Raw genomic sequence first — 22,673 nt, 5'->3', positions numbered from 1 at the left:
GTGTACATGAGTTTTGCGATATATAATATATTCTCATGGATCGTCACTATGTTCGCTAATTTCTTTAACACGCCGCAAGTGCACAGGTGTAATTGTATATAGTGACAAACAAGGTCGAATCCACAAAGACCAATTAAAATCAATTCATATCCTAGATCCTAATCCTCTATCTGGATAACCGAAATTGAAAGTTTTTAATTTTAAACTGAATAAATAAATAATAGGAAAGAAAGAAATCAAGCTGAGAAATAAGGAGAAACAAATATGAGAAGAATTTCCCAAGGTAAAGGTTTCAACAGGATCTCATAACTAACAAGTTCAATTCAATCATCAAGATAATTTCCTAAGACAATCTTAAAGCTAGTCTATAACCACTCCCGTGACATACAAACTGTTGATTACATGCAAGGCTACCGTCCCCGGATCACACTTCTAAACATGCAACTCCTAAAAGTTCCTAGGATTAATGTCCTCACAAATACCAATTCCCTTTAGAATTAAAATAAATGTGTTCTATGTTATTCATTCAGGTAATAATTATCATATCCCGATACCAAATTAAAACCTATGATTATGCTAAATTTGTGGTCAATCAATAAAGCAAACAATATAAACAAGAACATAAAAAGAAATAATAATCTTGAAATTCAAATCATGTTTACTCCCTAAGCATTGGGAAAAAGGGATTCTAGCCACACATGGACATATGAACTAAAATCAATATCTCAAGAAACTAGTAGTAAAATCAAGATTCTTCAGTTCTTGCTCAGGCTCCGTTCTCCGTCTCTCACAGCTCCCAGGAAAAGTAGAATATGATAAAAGTTCCTTTCAATAAGTTTCTGAGGAGTATTTATATGCTCTAGGTCTCAAAATATAGGTCAAAACCGTGTAGGATCGAAAAATAGCTGAAATAATAAAAAAAAATCGCGCAAAAACTGAACTCTCACGCGGCCCAAGGCGCGGCCGCGCGCGCAGCCTGCATGACGAAACAAGACTCCTGATAGCTTTGCGCAGCGATTTTGTTTTGACTCGTTCTACCTCGTACGAACTCCGATTTACAATCCGTTTGCGCTCACGGACTGCTATCGAGACGAACAACAACTTATATTTCAACCAATTCTTCCAAATTCTGTTTCATTATTTCTGAAAATTCGTTCAAACAACAAGCACGTGACAAGTTCTTGACCATTAACCAATATAAGCTCAAATAAACCATCAAACACACAAAATCCTCATAACTAAACATCAAATATGACACACCAAGAGGTAAAAATGCATGTTTATTAATCCCCCAAACTTGAACTATTGTCCGTCCTCGGACAAAACAAAGATGGACCAAGAATGAATCAATATGAGCGCAGGGAAAAGTGGATAACATTGTGGCTTCAGATTTGTCAACAAAAATACTAACATGCATTTGTATCTCCTATTATCAAGATATCACAATCATGACAAACTTCAAATTATGGTCTCAATGACTTGCAATCCTCACCAAAAAGATAAAGAATTTAAGAACTTTCAACTCTCAAGTGTGTCAATCAAAATCATGGACGTGTATAGGCTCAGTTCAAGCAAAACAAGTACTCAACCATAAGCTTGTCAATTATCTCACCTCTCCACCACTTAATGTGTGTTCCTATAACCAAAGTCAAAAAGGTCTTTATTGAGGGTTGTAATGTAGGCTCTTTGGTAGGGTAGGATATATTTGGTTAAGTGACTAATAGATACAGCTCAATGTAGCACAATCACCAACCTTATAGCATTCTTACTCAATACCATCCTCCACATCTTATAAAACTAGATTTTTTAATATAGAATCCATCACAACTCATCAATTATTTCTCATGACATTATGACTTTCTATAGCATCCTTTGTACCCATTTATTTTCCAAATCTTTTTTTTCTTCCTTTTGTTACATTTTCTTTTCTTTTTCTCACTTTTTTTTCAAGGTACTAGAATTTTTTTTTCAATCACAGATCAAAATTCATAATTCATAGTCACACATCTCCATAACGCCAACTACCCCCCCTCCCTCCCACATCAACAATCTCCAAGTTCCCACCCACGGCTAAATCAAATAAAATGAAAAATAAGGCTTAAAGGGGGCGAACTAGGATCATATATAGTAATAGGACAAATATGGGATATATAGGCTAGAAAAGATGGCCTTCTATCATCTCAAAGTTATTAAGCACACCATGTGACCTCGAGGGAGAAACCAAGACAAGTTCTAGTGAGAAACATGCATACTTGAATCAAACACTCAAGAATAAGAAATAAGACTGTAAAAGTGGTGACAGTTAAGGTTCAAATCTCACAGCTTATTTCACTGATTGCAACATCAAAGAGACCATTCTTTTCATTCATCAGTCATGCTCAATCACAACAATATCAACACAAACGCATGCAAATTCATAAGTTTTAAACAGAAATCATCATGAGCCAGTTATCCAACCAATCTCTGCACTAATCTCATCTTCATCAAGGTAACATCACAGGGAAAACACCAAAGCAAGACTAAGAAAACTCAACGACAAAATAAAAATAACCAAAATAAATAGTGCACCCACAAAGACACATCCCCCCAAACTTATTCACCACCGAGGAGAATATATTTGAAAAAGGAATTGTGGAGCACGAAAACAAACAAACAAACAAAAAGAAACGAACTAACCAAAATTGGGTTGCCTCCCAATAAGTGTTATTTTTAACGTCGTTAACTTGACAGAACAGCAGACTCTTCAAGGAGGCTGGTACAAGCTATGCTGCATCCAGCTGCGCTCTGTTCCAATCTTGTCAGCCATGCCTTCTCCCTTAGTATTCTGATCACCTAGGTCATGTCAAGAAAAATGATCCTCATTAAATGTATTATGAGCAGCAACTCTTACCTTTCCCGGATCTTTAGCTTTCTTGGGCACTTCGTCCTTATAGATGCGGCATGGTTTATAAACAAAGAACATTTGGCTTTCATCATGAACTCGCAGCGTGAGCTCTCCTTTCTCCACATCAATCAAAGCTCTTCCCATTGCAAGGAACGGGTGCCTCAAAATCATCAAAATTTTGTTGTCATCCTCAATGTCTAAAACTACAAAATCGGCAAGGAAAATAAAATCCCCCACCTTCACAAGCACGTCCTCCACAATTCCACGTGGATAAGTGACCGAACTATCTGCCATCTGCAGCCTCATAGATGTAGGCTTCAACTCCCCAATTGCCAGCTGCTGAAATACAGATAAAGACATGAGATTGATACTCGCCCCCAAATCGCAAAGTGACCTCCCAAAATGCTGGCCTCCAATAATGCAGGAAATAGTGAAACTGCCCGGATCCTTGATCTTCGCTGGCAGCTTCCTTTGCAAAATCGCGCTGCATTCTTCATTGAGCTTCTCGGTCTCAAACTCCCCCAACTTCTTCTTGCGCGAGACTATGTCCTTGAGGAATTTGGCATATTGCAGCATCTCCTGTGACATCTCCACCAACGGTATGTTGATATTCACCTTTTTGAAAATCTCTAAAAATTTAGAGAGCCGCTCTTTCATCCTCTCTTTCTGATGGCGCTGAGAGAATGGCATAGTCACAGTTGCTGGCGAAGCTGCTTTCTTATTTTCATCATTTTTTCCCAGAAACCTCAACAGTGACCTCCTCATCTTTTTCCTCCACAACCGGCGGTGCGCTCTCATCCTCGGGCATCTTGGGCCATTCTTGTGTAGTCCCGCTCGGCAAATCGACGATCTTGTAATGACGTTGGGGAAACGACATGGGATACCAGGGGGGATGATATGGAGGTGGGACTCGTCGACTCCCCTCGTGGTTTTGCTTTGACTCATCCCCCATCTCACGAGATCCATGGTTGCCTTCAGATGTGGCTGCACTTTTCAACCCAATAGCCATGCACTGCTCATTCGGGTTCACCTTGGTATTGCTTGGAAATTTTCCTGACTGGTGCAGATTGCTGATGGCAGTGCCTATTTGCCCAATTTGGATCTCGAACATCTTCATTTAAGTCCCCAAGGCAACAGTCTGATTTCCCAAAGCAGCGGTCCGAGCCTCCAAAGCAGTAGTAGTCGACTCTAACTTCTCCATCTTTTCATCGGCCTTAGATATAAACTTCATCATCAGTTCCTCCATATTTGACTTCTTCTCTTCATTAATGACTTCATTGGTAACAGAGAAGCCTGGTGGAGGTTGGATTGCATTGCACTCCTGGCAGTAGTCAATGTTTTTATCTTGAAAGTTAGCTCCGCGATCTGAGTGGCAAATAATGTCAACGAGTCAGAGCTGGAAACAGCTACAACTTTTTTCAGTTGGACTCTTTCCGAAGGCCATCGATAACATGTGGTGGCCATCCTCTCAATAATCTCCATTGCTTCATAACTCTCATTTTTAAGTAGGGATCCAGTTACAGTTGTGTCCATGAACATTCTGGTGCGCTCCCCGCAAGCGTTATAGAACATAACTATTTGGGTGTTTTCATCAAATACATGGTTTGGGCACTTTCTGAGCTTCTCTTCATATCTCTCCCAAGTCTCCGCCAGTGTCTCTCCTTCAAACTATTGGAATTGGAGAATATCCATCTTTAACTTCAATGTAAACCCGGGAGGATGAAACTTTCGTAGGAAAAGATCCGCCAAATCCCCCCATACTGGATTGGCTCCCAGCTTTAGAGTTTGATACCATGACTTTGCCTTATTCCGGAGTGAGAATGGAAAAAGGCGGAATCGTATAATGTCATCAGGGACTCCATTCATCTTAACAGTGATGCAGAGCTCCAGGAATTGCGCCAGGTGCGCATTAGGGTCCTCCACGACTTTTCCTCTACACTGGTTTTGCTGCACCATCGTGATCAAACCAGTCTTAAGCTCGAAATTATTTGCGTTGACTCTTAGAGGCGCGTGATGCTAATACTATGGAGTGAATGCCTCATTGATCGGAGGTTGCTTCTGAGCCTCGTAATCAAACGCTGCAATTGCTACTTTAGAGCACGAACATCTTCTGCAGTAGCCATAGAACTACCTGACAAACTCCAAGGCCAAAAATCAGGACCACAGGAAAAACAAAGAACAAAATTTAAATAAATAGAAATATAAATCCAGAGTAGTATCAAATTATCAACAAATAGTACTAATAAATAATTAGTCCCCGGCAACGGCGCCAATTTTATCGTTAAAAATTGTTATAAGACTTGTGGTGTCGGCAAAAGAGTGATGATAGAAATAACGATCGATTTTAAAATAATAAAAAAATTAATATTATTGATAACATTTAAAAAAAACTTAATTTTATCGTTAAAAATTTTAAGAAATTCTCATCGATTTTAAAATAAGAAAAAAATATAAAAAATTAATATTAAAGACTAAATATTAGACCGTCAAATAAATAAAAAAGAAAATATAAACGATCAGATTTTAGGTCGTTAAATATATAAATAAAAACTAAAAAAGTTATTAACGATCGAAATTTCGGTCGCTAAAAAAATTGATCGTTAATCAGTTGCTAACGGTGAAAATTGATCAAAAGTTCGATTGTTAATTTCTATCGTTAAAGGCGTATTTTCTAGTAGTGTGATAAACATGCATTTTTACCTCTTGGTGTGTGTCATATTGATGTTTAGTTATGAGGATTTTGTGTGTTTGATGGTTTATTTGAGCTTATATTGGTTTATGGTCAATAACTTGTCACTTGCTTGTTGTTTGAACAAATTTTCAGAAATAATGAAGCAGAATTTGGAAGAATTAACTGAAGTACAAGTTGTAGTTCGTCTCGATAGGAGTTCATGAATATAAACGGATCGTAAATCGGAGTTCGGACGAGGGAGAACGAGCCAAAACAAAATCGCTGCACAAAGCTGTCAGGAGTCATGTTTCGTCATGCGGGCTGGGCGCGCGGCCGCGCCTTGGGCCGCGTGACAGCTCAGTTTTTGCGCGATTTTTTTATTATTTCACCTATTTTTCAATTCTACACGGTTGTGACCTATATTCTGAGAGCTGTGAGAGATGGAGAACGAAGCCTGAGCAAGAATTGAAGAATTAATCTTGATTTTACTGCGGTTTTTATTGTTGAATGTTTTCCTATTTTCTTGAGATATTGATTCTAGTTCATATGTCCATGTGTGGCTAGAATCCCTTTTTCTCAGGGATTAGGGAGTAAACATGATTTGAATTTCTGATTGTTTGATTCAATTAATCAAGATTATTATTCTTTTTTATGTTCTTGTTTATATTATTTGCTTTATTAATTTGCCACCAATTTAGCATGATCATATGTTTTAATTTGATATAGGGAGTTGATAATTATTACCTGAACGAAGAACATAGAACACATTTATTTTAATTCTAAAGGGAATTAGTATTTATGAGGACATTAATCCTAGAAACTTTTAGGAGTTGCATGTTAGAAGTGTGATCCAGTGACGATAGCCTTGCATGTAATCAACGGTTTGTATGCCACGTGAGTGGTTAAAGACTAGCTTTGAGATTGTCTTAGAAAATTATCTTAATGATTGAATTGAACTTGTTAGTTATGAGAATCTGTTGAAACCTTTACCTTGAGAAATTCTTCTCATATTTGTTTCTCCTTATTTCTAAGCTTGATTTCTTTCTTTCCTGTTATTTATTTATTCAGTTTAAAATAAAAAAACTTTCATTTTCGGTTATCCAGATAGAGGATTAGGATCTAGGATAGGAATTGATTTTAATTGGTCTCTGTGGATTTGACCTTCTTTGTCACTATACACAATTGCACCCGTGCACTTGCGGCTTGTTAAAGAAATTAACGATCATTCTCGACATATTCTAAGGTTACGCGTGAATGATAATATATATTGAATAAGAGTTTAAATAAATTAATAGGTGTTAGTTATATCATTAATACGCATCTTCAACATTGGTGACTATTCGAAAGAAACTTCAAAGTTAAACGTGTTTGACTTAGAGTACTTTCAAGATGGGCTACTCACTGAAAAATTTATCAAGGTGTATGTGATTGAGTTCAAAACACGTTAGAAATACTCGAGGACAAAAAGCTAGGTTGTGAAAAATGATTTAAAAAAAAAAAATTAACGGCTGAATTCGGTCATTAAGAATAAAAAATAGCAATATTTTGCAACCAAAATCGGTATTTATAAAGATCGAATTTTTGGTCGTTAATTTTCAGAATTACCATGCAAATAACGGCTGATTAAATCGATCATTAGTTGTTTTAACGATCGTTTTCATTTTTAACAACTGAATTTTTGATCGTTAAAGCCGTATCCACCAAAAGTATGACATTTTTGGACACAGGTTTTAATAATTGATGGTGAGTTTTATTTAATGGAGAAAGGGTCTCACCAAAATTTGAAATGAGTGGTTGAGATTGAATTAATGATATATATTTTTTTGTAAATAAGGGTATTTGTAAAAATAAAAAATAAGAAAAAAAGATGGGGTCATGTCTTCAAATGGAAAGTGACATAGTTTTTGTGGACATCCAAAATGACAAAAATACCATAATTTCCGTGGACGAAGAAAGTAGTATATTTTATATGATGTATTAAAATATTTGTAATATACTTCCTTTGTCCCGTTAAGTCGTTTTCTCGTTTAGTTAAATTATACTCCCTCCGTCCACCAAATATATGCCACTTTGCTTTCGGTACAGGTGTTTTAAGAAAATAGTGGGTAGTAGTGAGTATTGTTGTGAGTGGATTGTGGGTCCCCTTTTAATTACACTTTTTGGAGGATTGATTAGAGATGGATTAATTGGCCAACATATTCAATTAACTTGTAAATTAAAACTGCCATATTAATTATTGTGGAATTACTATATCTTCATTTACGCCATTTTAATTGCTGGAAAATTTAATATGGCAGTTTAAATTCCTTTGTGCTGGCATAAATAAGAATAAACTGTGCAAGCATAAATAAGAATAGAAATGGACCCTTTTTTTTATTAAAATAATCAATTCAAGTACATTGATGTGGTTGAAAGTGTTGGAGGGAATTGTTACCACCAAAATTTCATTTCCTACCTACACGAAGCCAACAATTTAAACCACTATTCAATGGAGCTTTAAAGCGTGGCGCCCAACAAGAATGTGCAGAAAAGTTTGGCATCTGCAAGAGAAGTGTGAGGGTACTATGGACGGCAACGAGACATCAACTTGAAGAGGGCATAGTTGTCGACTTGAAGACTGCAAAAGAGCAAGGTAATCATCATAAAGACAAATGGCAACTTGATACTGAAAAGGTAAAAGGTTTATCTGTTCTTGAAAGGTCTACAATTCGAAAAATGGCAGTTAAGTTGAATGTTAGCAAAAGCTTATTAGGAAGATCGATTAAAGAGAAGCAGATCAGGCCACATACATCAGGTTTATCTGCTCTTTTATGATTCTACCAGATTATACCTGCCATAAAAGCTAAATGGCCTGCCATAGCTAGCAAAGACATAATAATCCAGCAGGACAATGCCAAACCTCATATACGGCATGATGATCCAGAGTTCATTGCAGTTGCAAACACAAATGGATTTAGAATCCAACTGGTTTGTCAGCCATCAAATTCCCCTGATTGTAATGTAAATGATCTTGGTTTTTTTTTCGGGCAATCCAATCATTGCAGGATGATAAACATGCAAACAGTGTGGATGATTTGTTGAAGAATGTCATCAATTCATATGCAGAGCTAACATCAGAGACATTGAATAATGTGTTTCTCACATTGCACGGATGTTATGAAGAGATTATGAAGGTTAAAGGGGGGAACCAATACAAGATACCCCATATGAATAAGGCCAGGCTGATTAGGAATAGGACACTGCCCATATCCATTCTAGTTGATGAGGAGTTAGTAAGAGAGTGATTGAATTATCTAAGGGAGCCTCAAAATACAACAGGTGCAGGTTACAACATAGAGATCCTAGAAGGAGTTCTCAGGTATTAGGGAACAACAAGGAAGTATTTTTTGCAATATGTTTATAGTATAAGCAGTTGTGTTGATCTTTTTGTGAAGTTGTTTAAGATGTAAACATTTTTTTCTACTAGGGACTGAAAATTAAGCATGAATACAAGGTATGTAAATCCTAGTGATTGCTATCATATGGCATTTTGTAAGCATCAATATTCTTATATATGAATGCAAGTCTCAGCATAATTGTAGTTTACTTATTTGCATCATTGACTATTAACAACAATGCCAAAGTGAAGCCCCCAAAACTAGGTTTGTTCATTAGGAAGAGTCTCAATTTTTTTGGTTTCAAATAACATCACTGATAAATAAGGACTGCTAAAGTGAAGCCTTCCAAACTAGGAATCTAAATCCTAGTGGTTGCTATCACATTGCAATAGGAATGTAAATTCCTCACAGAGGGCATCAAATCATTCAAAACCCAATCGTAGCAGTGAGAATGCATAGTCAAAGATTTTGAGAGGGATAGTGAATTAAGGAATAAAATCACCTGATTTTCCTTTCAGCTGCAAACACAAAGGAGATTTGAGGCATCGATGGGCGATCTAGGGCACCAAACTCAATATGGAGTCTAGCGACGATTTCTTCGAAGAAAACCAGATAACCCCCATGGGAAAAGCCTCTTCCTGTTTTACCTTGAGAATTTTTAGCCGCTGGGAGTCGACCGCGTCGAGCGGCGCGGCGTGGTCATGGGAACCGCCGGAGTTTTCCTTAGACGACGTTCTTTGGGAACCGCCGGAACCCTTCTTCGATTTGAAGAATTGGAGATTTCCCCTTTTTTTCTTTCAAGAAATATCGAGAGACAGAGAGATTCTAGAATTGGCAAGCAATAATTCATCTTCAAGATGATTTAGGTGGCTAGGTTCACGAACAGAGAGAGAGAGAGAGAGTGAGAGATAATTCTAGAACCTAGTAGGAATAAATCGTAAATGGGGTGTAGTTTTAGTTGAATTAGGATTACTGTTATTTTTTTTAAGGTAAAGACGAGCTTCTTATTACGCCAAATCGGCACGAGCAATATTCGAAAGCCAGGTTGGGAAACTTGACCTCCAAATCATTACATCAGAAGAAGACAAAGCAAAGCTAGCAAGCTCATGAGCCGCTATATTAGCCTCACGACGAGCATGAAGAAAATCCAACACCACCGTATCACGAGCCTGAGAGAAGGCCTCATAAAGATCGTCACAAAGCGAATCAGAACCTTGGTTCAAATCATGGAGCAGGTGAATCGCTAGGAGCGAATCTGAGAAAATGACGACAGGACCCAAGTCGTGCTCCAAGCAGAAACCCACCGCAATAAGCATAGCGTGTAACTCACCAAGAAGAACAGTTTCCGTATTGCCAATCTGCTGAGCTTCGGCAGCAACAATATCTCCTCTATCATTACGGAAAATGAAACCCACGCCAAGCTTGCGACCTCCCTCCTGGAAAGCCACATCGACATCAAGCCGGAGGACATCTTTCGGCGGAGGATACCAATGGCTAACACCCTCGGCAGGTAGAGCCCGTTCCTCGATCATGAGCTTTTTCCTCGCCTTTTGATAGTTCCCCAGCAACGTAAAGCTCAAGTTAACATCCACACTACCCTTCTCATTCTTTCCACCGTGTTTGTCCTTGCACAGAAATCTCCAAATCATCCACAACATGAAACACCATTCCTCCATACATTCTTTTCCCCCTCTTTCCAACACCATGCAACTCAAATCCATAAGAGTAACGTTCTTAAACTCTCGAATCCAGCTCCAAAACTTCGACTGCTGCCAATACTGTTTGATCTTCTCACAAGGATTACTGTTAATTAATTCAATTGTTAATTAACTTAATGAAATTGATTAAAATAATTTGGGTATATTTGTAATGGCAAATTATGTAAATAAGTAGGTGTAAGAAGGATAAAAGTAAATGAGTTGCGTGGGTCCTACTACTAAAAATGGATGTGGCATATTTTTTTGTGGACGGACGAAAAAGAAAATTGTGGCATATTTTTGGTGGACGGAGGGAGTACTTTGTATAAAAATAATGATACACTACAAATGATAATTTTAATGCATGCAAATGACAGTTTTAATAACAAAAAATGATATTTTGTGATTTATTGGCGGAAAGGCAAAAAGGGGGAGAGGAGGAGAGGGAAGAGGGAGGATCGGGCGGGGTAGGCCCAGCGCGGACACGGGTTTGACCTAACCATATAGTTCTTTTCAAACCGAAAATATAAAGCTAAAAAAAAGTAATGCATGTATATTTGTAAAATTTTTACATTTCATTATTGCATAATAAAAGTAATATATCATATTTTTTTTATATTTATTAATAAAATATTAATTTTATCACACATATAATATTCCCCGTGCATCGCACGGGAGACGTACTAATTATTTTTAAAATAGATTAAGAAAATATTTTGAGAACATACAAAATAAAAAGAAAGGTAAATGTTGGAGGGATGGAGAGTAATAGATTTTGTATCAAATCAAATACTCCCTCCGTCCAATAGTAGCGACCCACTTTCTTGTTTGGGCCGTCCCAATAGTAATGTCACATTCCCTTTTTGGCAATATATTCTCACTCTACACCTAATATTTAAATAATTTCCACTAACCTACTTTATCTACTTTTACACACTCCTTAACCTTCGTGCCCAAAAGTAATGGGACACTATTAGGGATGGCAATCGGGTACGACGGGCATGGATAGTGACTATCCATACCCATACCCGTGAACTAAATGGATAGTGGATTTTAACCATGAAACTATCTGTGGATATCAAATGGTACCCAAACACCCACCACCCGCAGATATTCGCTACCCGTCGGGTACCTGCCAACCCGCTATTCGTCGGATACCCGTCATCCGCTATCCGTCGGATACCTTAATACAAAAAACGTAAAAAAATTAATTATCACCAGAAATCACATAGTTCAAATCTTCATATTTCATTCATGTTTAAATCTACAAATGACAAAGTTTAAATCCAAAAGTTAATATCCAAATTCATCAACTAAAATATACTCCTACCGTCTCACAAAAGCATGGACATTTTGTCATTTTGGGTTGTCTCACAAAAACATGAACATTTCTATTTTAGTATACTACCCCACCACAATTCTTTTACTTTTCATCTTTACTTTTCATTAAGTGGGACCCGTTTTCCACTCACAATACACTTTACCTAATATTTCTTAAAACTCGTACCACTTACAAATGCTCATGTTTTTGTGAGACGGAGGGAGTAAAATTCATCAAAGTTATATTATCGCTCAATAGTAGAATAAGAGCTCTCTTCATTGAACTCTTCTTCTTCTTCGTCTTCAAGACATGTCCAAAAACTTCTATTCTTTCCTTGACATATGTTGGCGCATATCTGATATGTATATCCAAAGCCCATATTTTAAGAATATTTTGTTGGTATTTTATGAGTATTTCACGGGCGCGGGTATTTTTGCGGATATTTTTCGCGGGTAAACGAATTTTCCAGGTATGAATAGTAAGTATCCAAATCCATACTACGAACTAAATGGATAGTGAATTGTACCTGCGAAACTATCCGTGGATATCAAATGCCCCTCAAATCCGCCCTATTAGGATCGGATTTTCGCAGATATTCATTACTCACGAGACACTACTAATAGGACGGAGGGAGTAACATTGAAGTAATTATTTAATTATCGAAATGTCGAAATCATTGTTGCTCGAGAAAAAACAAATCCAAGAAAAAAACAACCGAAAACAAACAAAAGAGAAAAAACAAATCCAAGAAAGCAAGGAAAGAAAAAAGTTAAGGAATAGTAGAACTTTCAAATCTTATGGATATTGACCAATATAACTCGAAATATTCCAAAAATTCTGTTTTAGAAACTACGTGGTTGTATTTAATTAACCCACACGGCTTCAGTGTAATCCATCAACTGCCACCTTTTCTCTCTCCCTCTCTCCTCCCTCTCTCAGCTCTCTGTCCAGTCCTGTGCTGTGCTGTACATATTGAATCAGCATCACTCCGATTCTCTCGCGTTTGATTTTCAAGTTCCAATCCCCAGAAATAGGAGAAATTTAGGTCAGAAATTTGTAATTATTCGGTATACACTTGAGATCTCAATGGGGAAGCCGAGATTACAGAAATTGCCCAGCATGAGAGAAAGGGTTGAAGACACTCTTTCCGCTCACAGAAACGAACTCGTCGCTCTCCTTTCCCGGTCTCTCTCTCTCTCTTAAATTCCCTGAAAATCCCATGAATATCTGAACCTGTTTTCCACGCAATAAACTAGTGTGTGATAACTGATAAGCCCCTGTTAGGTTTCTTCAAAGTGGAGATCATATTATTTACTTGTTTTTTCTCTCTTTTTTTATTTTTTTAGTTTGTTTTTAGGTTTGGATTTTAATAATTTCACTGATTACTATGTCCCGGTACTGATTTTACACTGTATGTGAAGATATGTGGCTCAGGGGAAGAGTATACTTCAGCCCCATCACCTAATTGACGAGCTCGAAAACATCATCTGCGTTGATTCTGCCAAGAATACTCTATGTGATGGCCCTTTCAGTGAAGTTTTGAAGTCTGCTCAAGTAATTATGTTTCAAATATTTTGATATTTGCCATTAGTACTAGCATAGTTTATGCAAGTTTATTTTTCTCTAGAGGAGTATCAAATTGGGAAATTCTAGTCGAGAACGCCGTAGTTTCTCTATTTCTTAAGTGGTTATTTGATGATCTGCTTGTGACCGCATAGTATTGATATTGAGTGTGTTGACAAATTCATTGAATATTCTTTAAATCAGCTAGGGAGGAAAATGATAAACCCTATAGGTTGACACCACCAATTCCATCCTAAAAACCGTATTTTGATTGTATTTGAACTATATCAACTGTATTTAAATTGTTAGATAATCATAGTCGACGATAACGTCACTGCTTTTTATCGCTATTACAGAGACGTAATATGGCTCCTCATAGGTCACAAATCAATCTAAGAACCTTTCAACATTATTTATCTTGATGTGCTTGCTGGATTGTTAGAGAATAAAATTCTTATCCTAAGGCCTAGAATTAGACTAATGGAATTCTGTCTGCTATATTTTATAGTTGTAATAAAAAAGTGCTTTTGAATTGATCTCATGTTTTAAGAATTTTAAAAGCATGTAGCAGCGGTTTCTATATAGTAATTGAGAGGGAAATCTTTATTTTGATGGCAGGAAGCTATCGTATTACCACCTTTTGTTGCTATAGCTATTCGACCGAGGCCCGGTGTTTGGGAGTTTGTTCGGGTCAATGTGTATGAACTCAGTGTCGAGGAGTTGAAGGTTTCTGAATATCTACGCTTTAAAGAAGATTTAGTTGATGGGCAGTGAGTGACATATTTGCTTCTTAGTGCATGCAATTTTCAGTTGCTGAATTGATTCTGTGATATTCATTGTTTTCACTTGCAATATTCTTTAGGAAGGATGACCCCTATCTTCTTGAACTGGATTTTGAGCCATTTAATTCATCATTTCCTCGCCCATCTCGATCTTCATCAATTGGTAATGGAGTTCAGTTCCTCAATCGCCATCTTTCTTCAATCATGTTCCGGAACAAAGACTCTCTGGAGCCATTACTTGATTTCCTAAGGGTACACAGACATAAAGGTCATGTAAGTTCTCACTGTACCTGCATGCACTTATAACACCTCTCTGTTTCAGCTTGTAGTGACTTGTGGTTTATCATGTTGAACCAATAAAATGTGATTTATTCTTGGAGATTGTATTTTAATGTATATTTACGCCTATTAATTTTACTGAGTGTTTTATAAGAATTTCATAACTGCCTAGGTGATGTGAATCAAAGTAATGCTTATTTAATGTTTTATCTGCTTAGGTTTTGATGTTGAATGATCGGATAGAGAGGATCTCCCAGCTTGAGTCTGCTCTGGCAAAAGCTGAGGATTATGTTTGTAAACTACCACCAGAAACACCTTATTCTGAATTAGAATTTGCGTGAGTTTTGTCCATATAATTTTGGGCAGGGACCTAAATTTGAGAAGTTTATTCATGTCATTTCATGCTTTTTTGTGCCCATATGCAGATTGCAAGGAATGGGTTTTGAGAGAGGTTGGGGGGATACTGCCGAACGGGTTGTTCAGATGATGCATCTCCTCTCTGACATCCTTCAGGCTCCTGATCCTTCAACCATGGAAAATTTTCTTGGTAGAATACCTATGGTGTTCAATGTTGTCATTTTATCGATACATGGATATTTTGGCCAAGCAAATGTCCTTGGTCTGCCCGACACTGGTGGTCAGGTAGTAATCTCTGAATTCGTTATTGGGTTTAGCAACATGATGTGTTTGGTTTAATACATCAGCTACATGAGGAGGCTCTGTCATACAATAAATATTTGTGTAAATATTCGCATTGTTGTAATGATCTCTTAGAGTCCTATCGTAATGATCAAAGGAGTAAGTTACAGACTTGGCCTCCTAGCAACTGAGAAATTGAATTGCTCAAACCTTGCTACAAGCGGCATGGGATATTATTGTGGGGTTGCACGTGCATCCTGGGGCGGGAGCAGAAAATTAATTTTGAGGGAGCAAAAATTGAATTTGTCCGACGATGAGGGCTAAAATAAAAATAGTTAAAAAAATATAAGAAATATAAGGTAAACAATAATTGGTTGGGGGGTGCTTCAGCTGACCCTAGCACCCCCCTGTGTCCACCGCTACATGCAAGTCAACAACATTTTATGGTATTAGCTGGAATTCATGCAAAGGAATCACACTCTTAATTGTTTCAATAAGAGTGAAACTGGAACTGGTTGAGAACTGAATTTTTAATTTTCTATCAATCTATAGTTTCTTCTTTGTTAGGAGCTCAGCTCCCTGTAGGCATATGCTGTGTGTTACATTAAAAAGACAAATAACTACTCACTGCAGAGATGGTATCAAGTATAGGAAGGAACTGAACCCAAAATACGTACAATTTGTCTAGTATGTGTGTGTGTGTGTTTCAGTTGTCAGTTTGGACCTACATTCTTATTTTATTTCACCTGCAGGTTGTGTATATACTAGATCAAGTACGTGCCTTGGAGACTGAGATGATCCAAAGGATTAAGAAGCAAGGGCTGACTATTATACCTCGAATTCTAATTGTATGCGCTTATGTAATTACTTTGATTTTTCTTTCTGCTAGTTTATGTGATGCTTATATTTTTCTCTCTTTGCCTACCTCTTCTTTTTCCAGGTTACTCGATTGATACCTGATGCCAAAGGCACCTCGTGTAACCAGCGACTGGAGAAGATAAGTGGTTGCGAGCACTCACATATTCTACGTGTTCCTTTTAGAACCGAGCAGGGGATACTCCGTCAATGGATTTCGAGATTTGATGTCTGGCCTTATCTGGAGAACTTTGCAGAGGTATGGTCTTGAGTATAATGATTATACTAGCAGCATATATATTTTAAATGCTCTCTTAATTGAGGAAAGTATATGTTTGGAAGTAGTAGCAATTATTTCAAGAAATTCATATTTTCTGGATCATATGATTTCATTACATGTCAAGTTTAGTGAAACGAGGCTATGGTAGGAGGTCCCTTGTAGTACCTGCATTTATTGAATTTTGATTAAATGTTTTTGGAATTTCCTGAATTCCGTCACCTTTTTTTTCCCTTGCTGCTAGGATGCTGCTGGTGAAATTGCTGCTGAATTGCAAGGTGTACCAGATCTAATTATCGGCAACTATAGTGATGGAAATCTTGTAGCTTCCCTATTATCCCATAAGATGGGAGTGACAGAGGTAAAACTGATAGTTGTATTTCCATATTTTTTTTAATTAAATAAAGGTGTCTGCTGTGTATAACTATAGTTCTTGGTTCTGATCTCCTGTATCCAGTGTACCATTGCACATGCCTTGGAGAAAACTAAATATCCAGATTCTGACATATATTGGAAAAAATACGAGGACAAATATCACTTCTCATGTCAGTTCACTGCTGATCTACTAGCCATGAATCATTCTGATTTTATTATCACCAGTACATACCAAGAAATTGCTGGAACGTAAGTAACTTAAGTTTGCTTATTGATGTCAATATTTACACTGAACTTTAACTTGCATTATGGTTCTGTTTTCAGAGGGATTTTTTGTTTTGTTTTGTTTTGGGAGGAGGGGGGAGGTGAATGAACAAGTAAATTTAAAGATCGGGTAGAGTCTGAGACCTTTGGTCTTAGGCATTAACCACGCTACCACTAGTCCAACACATGCACCCTTTTGGAGGGAATTTTGATGTTTCTGGTTGGCACTGCAGAACATTTTCTGAAACTTTTGCTCAGTTTTTGTTTCTTTCAAGGTCCTGGAAACTGGCATGTGCTGGATGCCATGGGCCTTGAGTAAATGGATACCATGAGGTCTTTGTGCAGTAGACTCCGTTGTTAGATTCTTAAAATGTTATATTTCCCGGAGGTCCTATAGATGGGATAAGCCTAAATAAAGATCATAATTATACAAACTGAATTTTGGTACGTCTAGAAACTATAATCCTTAAAAAGAGTCTCAATATTAAGCCTCGATAATGTTCATGATCATGCAACTTGGCATTTGGCATGTTATGTTACAATACTCCACATAAATAGCATCTAGCTTTAAGTTTGATATAAATTTATCTCTCAACTGTTTAAGCGCAGAAGAGCAACTAGTTTATATCTCAAGTAATCTTGAGTGCTGCTTTGGTTCCAGGAAGAACTCTGTTGGTCAATATGAGAGTCATACAGCTTTCACTCTGCCTGGTCTATATCGTGTTGTTCACGGAATCGATGTTTTTGATCCAAAGTTCAATATAGTTTCTCCTGGAGCTGATGAGAGCATATACTTCCCCTATACTGAGAAGGCAAAGCGACTCACTTCTCTCCATGAATCCCTTGAAAAACTTATATGTGATCCCGAACAGAATGATGAGCACATGTAAGTGGAATTTACAAGAATGCAAGTCCCAGTGCTATTCTCTTGTTAGACTATTGTATTTACTATGAATAGGTGGTAACCTGTTTGTACACATGCTAGGCATAATTTTCTCTCTCTCTGGGTTTAGTATGCAACCAATGTTGGAAGAAAATTTGCCATATGGAAGTTTTATTGTCTAGAGAAGAATATTGACTTCCACACCCATTCTATGTGACAGTGGTACATTGAATGATCCATCAAAGCCCATAATATTTTCAATGGCAAGGCTCGATCGGGTGAAAAACATAACAGGACTGGTGGAAATGTATGGTAAAAATCCAAAGCTGAAGGAATTGGCTAATCTTGTTGTGGTAGCTGGTTACAATGATGTAAAGAAATCAAGTGATAGAGAAGAAATAGCAGAAATTGAGAAGATGCATGCCCTCATTAAGCAATACAGCTTGGATGGCCATATAAGGTGGATATCAGCACAAACAAACAGAGCCCGTAACGGTGAGCTCTACCGCTACATAGCTGACAAAAGAGGGATTTTTGTTCAGGTAAACACGTTTGCAACCAACTGTATATCATGCCATGTGTGATTTTAGATGCACCATATCCTGGTTAAAATATATACTCTTTATTTCTTGCTTTAGCCTGCATTCTATGAAGCATTTGGGCTAACAGTGGTTGAGGCTATGGGCTGTGCCCTCCCGACATTTGCTACTTGCCATGGCGGTCCGTTGGAAATTATAGAAGATGGCGTATCTGGATTCCATATAGATCCTTACCATCCAGATAAGGCTGGAGTCCTGATGGCAGATTTCTTCCAGAAATGCAATGAAGATGCTAACTACTGGGTGACTATATCAGAAGGAGCTCTTCGCAGGATTATGGAAAGGTAGCTACTTTTCACTAGGAAAAATACATAGTGAAATTTTTCTCTTCTAGCATTTAATGTAATCCACATTGTAAAGGTACGGGCATTCGAAATCACAATGCTGTTTAATGTGAAGGTATACGTGGAAGATTTACTCTGAGAGGCTGATGACTTTAGCTGGTGTGTATGGCTTCTGGAAACACGTCTCGAAACTTGAGAGGCTTGAAACTCGCCGGTACCTTGAGATGTTCTACATCCTCAAATTTCGCCCCCTGGTGAGTTTCTTTTCTTTTCCCCTTAGATTCTTTTCATTTAATACTTAAGAGGCGTTTACTTTGAATGACAGGATAGATTGGTAAAACATAGAACTGAGTATTTGAAGGATAAGATTGTCGAAGAAGTTCAAAATTAATTAATCCGTCAAAGTAAATTGTAAATTAACTTGGATTAATTTTATCTATTTATTCTATCACTCAAAAGTAAACTCCCTCTTAATGTTTACGGTGATCTTGTTAGATAGTGTGCAACAAACACGATTTTCGTTGCTCGTCGTTATTTTTGTGCTTGACATATAAGATATGATGTGTGTCTTCTAGGTAAAATCGGTTCCTTTGGCTGTGGTTGGTTCATCTTGAGAGCTATTGGATGTGGTGACGCAAGTAAAATCTAAGTTTGTGTTCAATAAAAAGCAGAGTATGTATGTATTGTTTCCTACTACTGTGATTGAAGAGAATGTCCATTGCTGCACCTTATGTTGCTCTATATAAAGTGTGTTGGCATCTTTTGTAAATTATGCATTATAATAAGAAAGTGTGAGCTTCAACTTTGTAAAATACTTGTCAACACTAAGTATATCGTGTGGAATGCCTTTTATTCACACTTCATCCGGCTGTGAAAATTATAGGCTTATTATTATTTTTGTTTGTTTATAAAAATGATTCTATTTCAAAAATTATCTTTTATATTTTAAATTTCATTCATATTTAATCTACAACGATATAAATAAAAGGTTATTTAACTGTAAAATGTACGCTCATTGTTACTCATTAAATTCCGTCAAATCTATTGATGTTTTGGTTTTATTTATAATGGCACAATTTTTTTAAACACAAAAATTAAGAAACGTAAATGAAAGAGTATAAAATAGTATTTTCTTCGTCCCATCGAATTTGAGGTGTTTCTTTTCGGCATGGAATTTAATGAGTTTGTGTTTAGTTACTTAAGTAATGTTGATAGATTTTAGATTAAGTCATTATTTATATAATGAGTCATCTTAAATTATTTTTAATTACAAAATTTAAATAACATAATTTGATTTTTGATTTTATTTTTCAATTAACATTTATTTTAAACTTTATCATTAAATACAAAATTTTCAGCTCTTTTTTATGCCTGCCAGCCTCTTTAAGCTTAACAAAATCCTGAAAAGAACAACTAAATTCTGAATTGAATTGAATAAAAAGTGGCAGGTGTGAAATTTCGATTTCATAGAAATTCAGCCAAATATGGCGCCAATATTGACATAGGCTTTTTTAGCCAAAATTTTCAATTTAAATTTCCCACCTAAATACCACAAGCTATTCCTATAAATACCAAACACATTACACAAGAAATGAACTCCTAAAAATGTGGAAAATCACTAAAAATGCAGCCAACATCACTCTAAAATATTGGAATTACAGCCACCATGGCGAAGAAGGAGTTGTCCACCAAGCAAAAAAATCAGATTGTGCAATTCATTCTTCAAGCAAGCATAAATGGAAAATCATCTAGACGCAAGCTTTTGGAGGCTCAAATGAAGTTCTCCGTCTCAGGCCAAACGGCGACAAGGTTGTGGGGGGCTGCAAAAAAAACAAGAAGCAAGAGGAGACATCATTCATCTTGTTAGTGATAATAAGACTAAAAAGACAAAGAAAATTTTAGAGCTTAACATCACATTACTCTCTAGACTAGAATACACAAAAAGAAGCACAATTAGAACACTTGTTGGTTTAGGACACAACAAGAGCACAGTTGGTAGATGGGTAAATGTAGGGCTGATCAAAGCTCACACTTCAGCTACTAAGCCAGATTTGACAGCATTAAATAAGCTATTACAAATGAGATTATCCCTAGAAGCCTTAGAACTGGATAGAATACTTAACAAGATCAGATTTAGGAATATGCACAACATAGTGCATATACATGAAAAGTGGTTTTCTATCACTAAGGGGTCACACAGATTCTACTTAGCCCCAGGTGAGGTGGAGCCACATAGGACATGTAAAAGTTAAAAATTTATATCCAAAATCATGTTTATGTATGCTGTGTGTAGACCTATTTTTTCAGAAAATGGAGAATGCTTATTTGATGGAAAGATTAGGATTTTTCCCTTTGCAAAGCAAGTACCAGCCAAGAGGAACAATAAGAACATAATTGCAGGCACACTAGAGACCAAACCTATCGAGTCTATCACGAAGGAGGTCATTAAGGATTGTTTAATCAATAAGGTATGCAGTGGTACCAATTTTTACATTACTACACACTGTACTTGTAATAAAACAAAGCTTTAAATGCATGACAGCCATTACACATTACTACCAAGGTCACTTATTGCTTATTATGTATTGTTACATCCCTAAATAAAGCTTAAATGCATGGCAGCCATTACACATTACTGAAGGGTTGTATACTGAAAGTAAGACTTTATGCTTGTATACATTGATTCCTTTGTTCACTGTGATTCTTCTATCTGAAATATTGTTATTGCATAATTCTATTATAGTCTAATTTATCTCACATCATAGATTATATGGTATGTTGTAGATCACATAAGATCATATAATTGGAAAAAGTTGAGATATAAATTGAGTTCACAATTGAGGCAACTATGGATGAGTTGCTGGTTTAGATTGTAGCATAAATGGATATATAGTTTGTTTTGACTATTTATTTATGCTAGTACCTTCGTGTATTGAACAGGATCACAGTGAGATGAATTCTTATATTCTGACTTATTAAGAATCAAGATCTCGGTGACTTAAATAATCTTAACCTTAATTGAATTAATCGGTGTGAATAATCAATTGACTATTGCTTTGATTTATCAAGGGTGAGCGTTCTATTGAAGCTCAATATACTCGATACTTTGGGTGATAGCAATTATTACTTGACATGCGGTTATATTGCAATAAGGATCTGTGTCCTGCTAATAACAGGATGATAATATCCTCTTGAAGAACTTAATAAGTTTATCGTATTAAACCCTGCAGGTGGAATTAGTTCCGATACGATAATAAGTTTAAGTGGTAGCACTCGAGATGTCGTTTATAATTAAACGACTAATTAATTAATTAAATTAATTGATTGTCAGAGGAATTAATTAATTAATGGATATTGAATATCTTAAACACGGGGATTAATTAAGTCTAATGCTAGCCCCGACTCACCTAAAGAATAAAGAGGTAATTCAGTATTAATTTTCTAGTGGAATAAATTAATACTTGTGTCTCGATTTTATTCTGGGCTGAATAAGAAAATCGAGCACTGGGAGGCCAAACTTTATTTGAGCTAGTAGATCCCCGCTTGGCCCAATAAAGGCGTAATTCCATGGGGGCGTCCCTTTCTCAATTATTCTCTCTTGGTCTTTATTTAGTTTAATTAAGTTTATGGGCTTATTATTTAGGTATGACTAATACCTAGTATAATTAATAATAAAGCTCTAAACCTAATTACTTGAGCATTAACGTGTAGCTAGAAAAGAGAGAGTTATGTGAGAGCAGAAGGAAAGAGGGAGACACCAATCCTAGAAGTAGAAAGGACTTGAAGCTCGTTGCCATCCAACATCAAGTCTTGCCGTCGGAAACAAGTTGGAAGATTCACTCTGGAGTCGCTCATCGTCGGATTTGCAAGTAAGATTTGTTCTCTTGTAATAGACACATGATTTTTGTATGTATTCGTTTGGT

The 22,673-nt window shown here is 36.7% G+C and overlaps 2 protein-coding genes across 3 annotated transcripts; one reads left to right on the top strand and one right to left on the bottom strand.

The window, feature by feature from the left end:
• Positions 1-2,718: 2,718 nt before the first annotated feature.
• LOC130984912 (uncharacterized) lies at positions 2,719-4,001 on the bottom strand. The gene is made up of 3 exons (XM_057907980.1): positions 3,630-4,001; positions 2,891-3,559; positions 2,719-2,832 (listed from the first exon to the last, which is right to left on the bottom strand). Exons 1-3 carry the CDS (start codon positions 3,999-4,001, stop codon positions 2,719-2,721), a joined length of 1,155 nt encoding a protein of 384 aa, XP_057763963.1.
• Positions 4,002-12,760: 8,759 nt separating this feature from the next.
• LOC131007293 (sucrose synthase 3-like) lies at positions 12,761-19,627 on the top strand. Of its 2 annotated transcripts, XM_057934436.1 has the most exons (15): positions 12,761-13,134; positions 13,372-13,504; positions 14,132-14,283; positions 14,376-14,568; positions 14,793-14,911; positions 15,000-15,216; positions 15,966-16,061; positions 16,154-16,327; positions 16,590-16,706; positions 16,803-16,969; positions 17,646-17,870; positions 18,088-18,409; positions 18,506-18,750; positions 18,866-19,004; positions 19,326-19,627. In XM_057934436.1, the coding sequence occupies exons 1-15, from the start codon at positions 13,037-13,039 to the stop codon at positions 19,362-19,364; spliced, it is 2,436 nt and encodes an 811-aa protein (XP_057790419.1). In that variant the 5' UTR covers positions 12,761-13,036; the 3' UTR covers positions 19,365-19,627. The 2 variants fall into 2 exon arrangements, with proteins under 2 accessions (XP_057790419.1, XP_057790418.1); XM_057934435.1 differs by lacking the exon at positions 19,326-19,627 and having other exon boundaries at positions 12,795-13,134; positions 18,866-19,270.
• The last annotated feature ends 3,046 nt before the right edge of the window (positions 19,628-22,673 follow it).

Source organism: Salvia miltiorrhiza, chromosome 1 (assembly GCF_028751815.1).
Source record: "Salvia miltiorrhiza cultivar Shanhuang (shh) chromosome 1, IMPLAD_Smil_shh, whole genome shotgun sequence".
In the NCBI taxonomy this organism is placed as follows: domain Eukaryota; kingdom Viridiplantae; phylum Streptophyta; class Magnoliopsida; order Lamiales; family Lamiaceae; genus Salvia; species Salvia miltiorrhiza.
Note: the sequence above shows the minus strand (reverse complement) of the source record. Positions and strands in the feature narration are given on the sequence as shown.

What these genes read in the sequence shown, in the direction of transcription:
- LOC130984912 (XM_057907980.1), bottom strand. Translation starts at nt 4,001, where the DNA reads ATGAAGATGTTCGAGATCCAAATTGGGCAAATAGGCACTGCCATCAGC. An exon ending in ATGAGGAGGTCACTGTTGAG is followed by an intron (nt 3,560 to 3,629) that starts GTTTCTGGGAAA and finishes CCATTCTCTCAG; the next exon opens with CGCCATCAGAAAGAGAGGAT. An exon ending in AAGCTAAAGATCCGGGAAAG is followed by an intron (nt 2,833 to 2,890) that starts GTAAGAGTTGCT and finishes GACATGACCTAG; the next exon opens with GTGATCAGAATACTAAGGGA.
- LOC131007293 (XM_057934435.1), top strand. Translation starts at nt 13,037, where the DNA reads ATGGGGAAGCCGAGATTACAGAAATTGCCCAGCATGAGAGAAAGGGTT. An exon ending in TACACAGACATAAAGGTCAT is followed by an intron (nt 14,569 to 14,792) that starts GTAAGTTCTCAC and finishes TTATCTGCTTAG; the next exon opens with GTTTTGATGTTGAATGATCG. An exon ending in ATCTGGAGAACTTTGCAGAG is followed by an intron (nt 16,328 to 16,589) that starts GTATGGTCTTGA and finishes CCTTGCTGCTAG; the next exon opens with GATGCTGCTGGTGAAATTGC.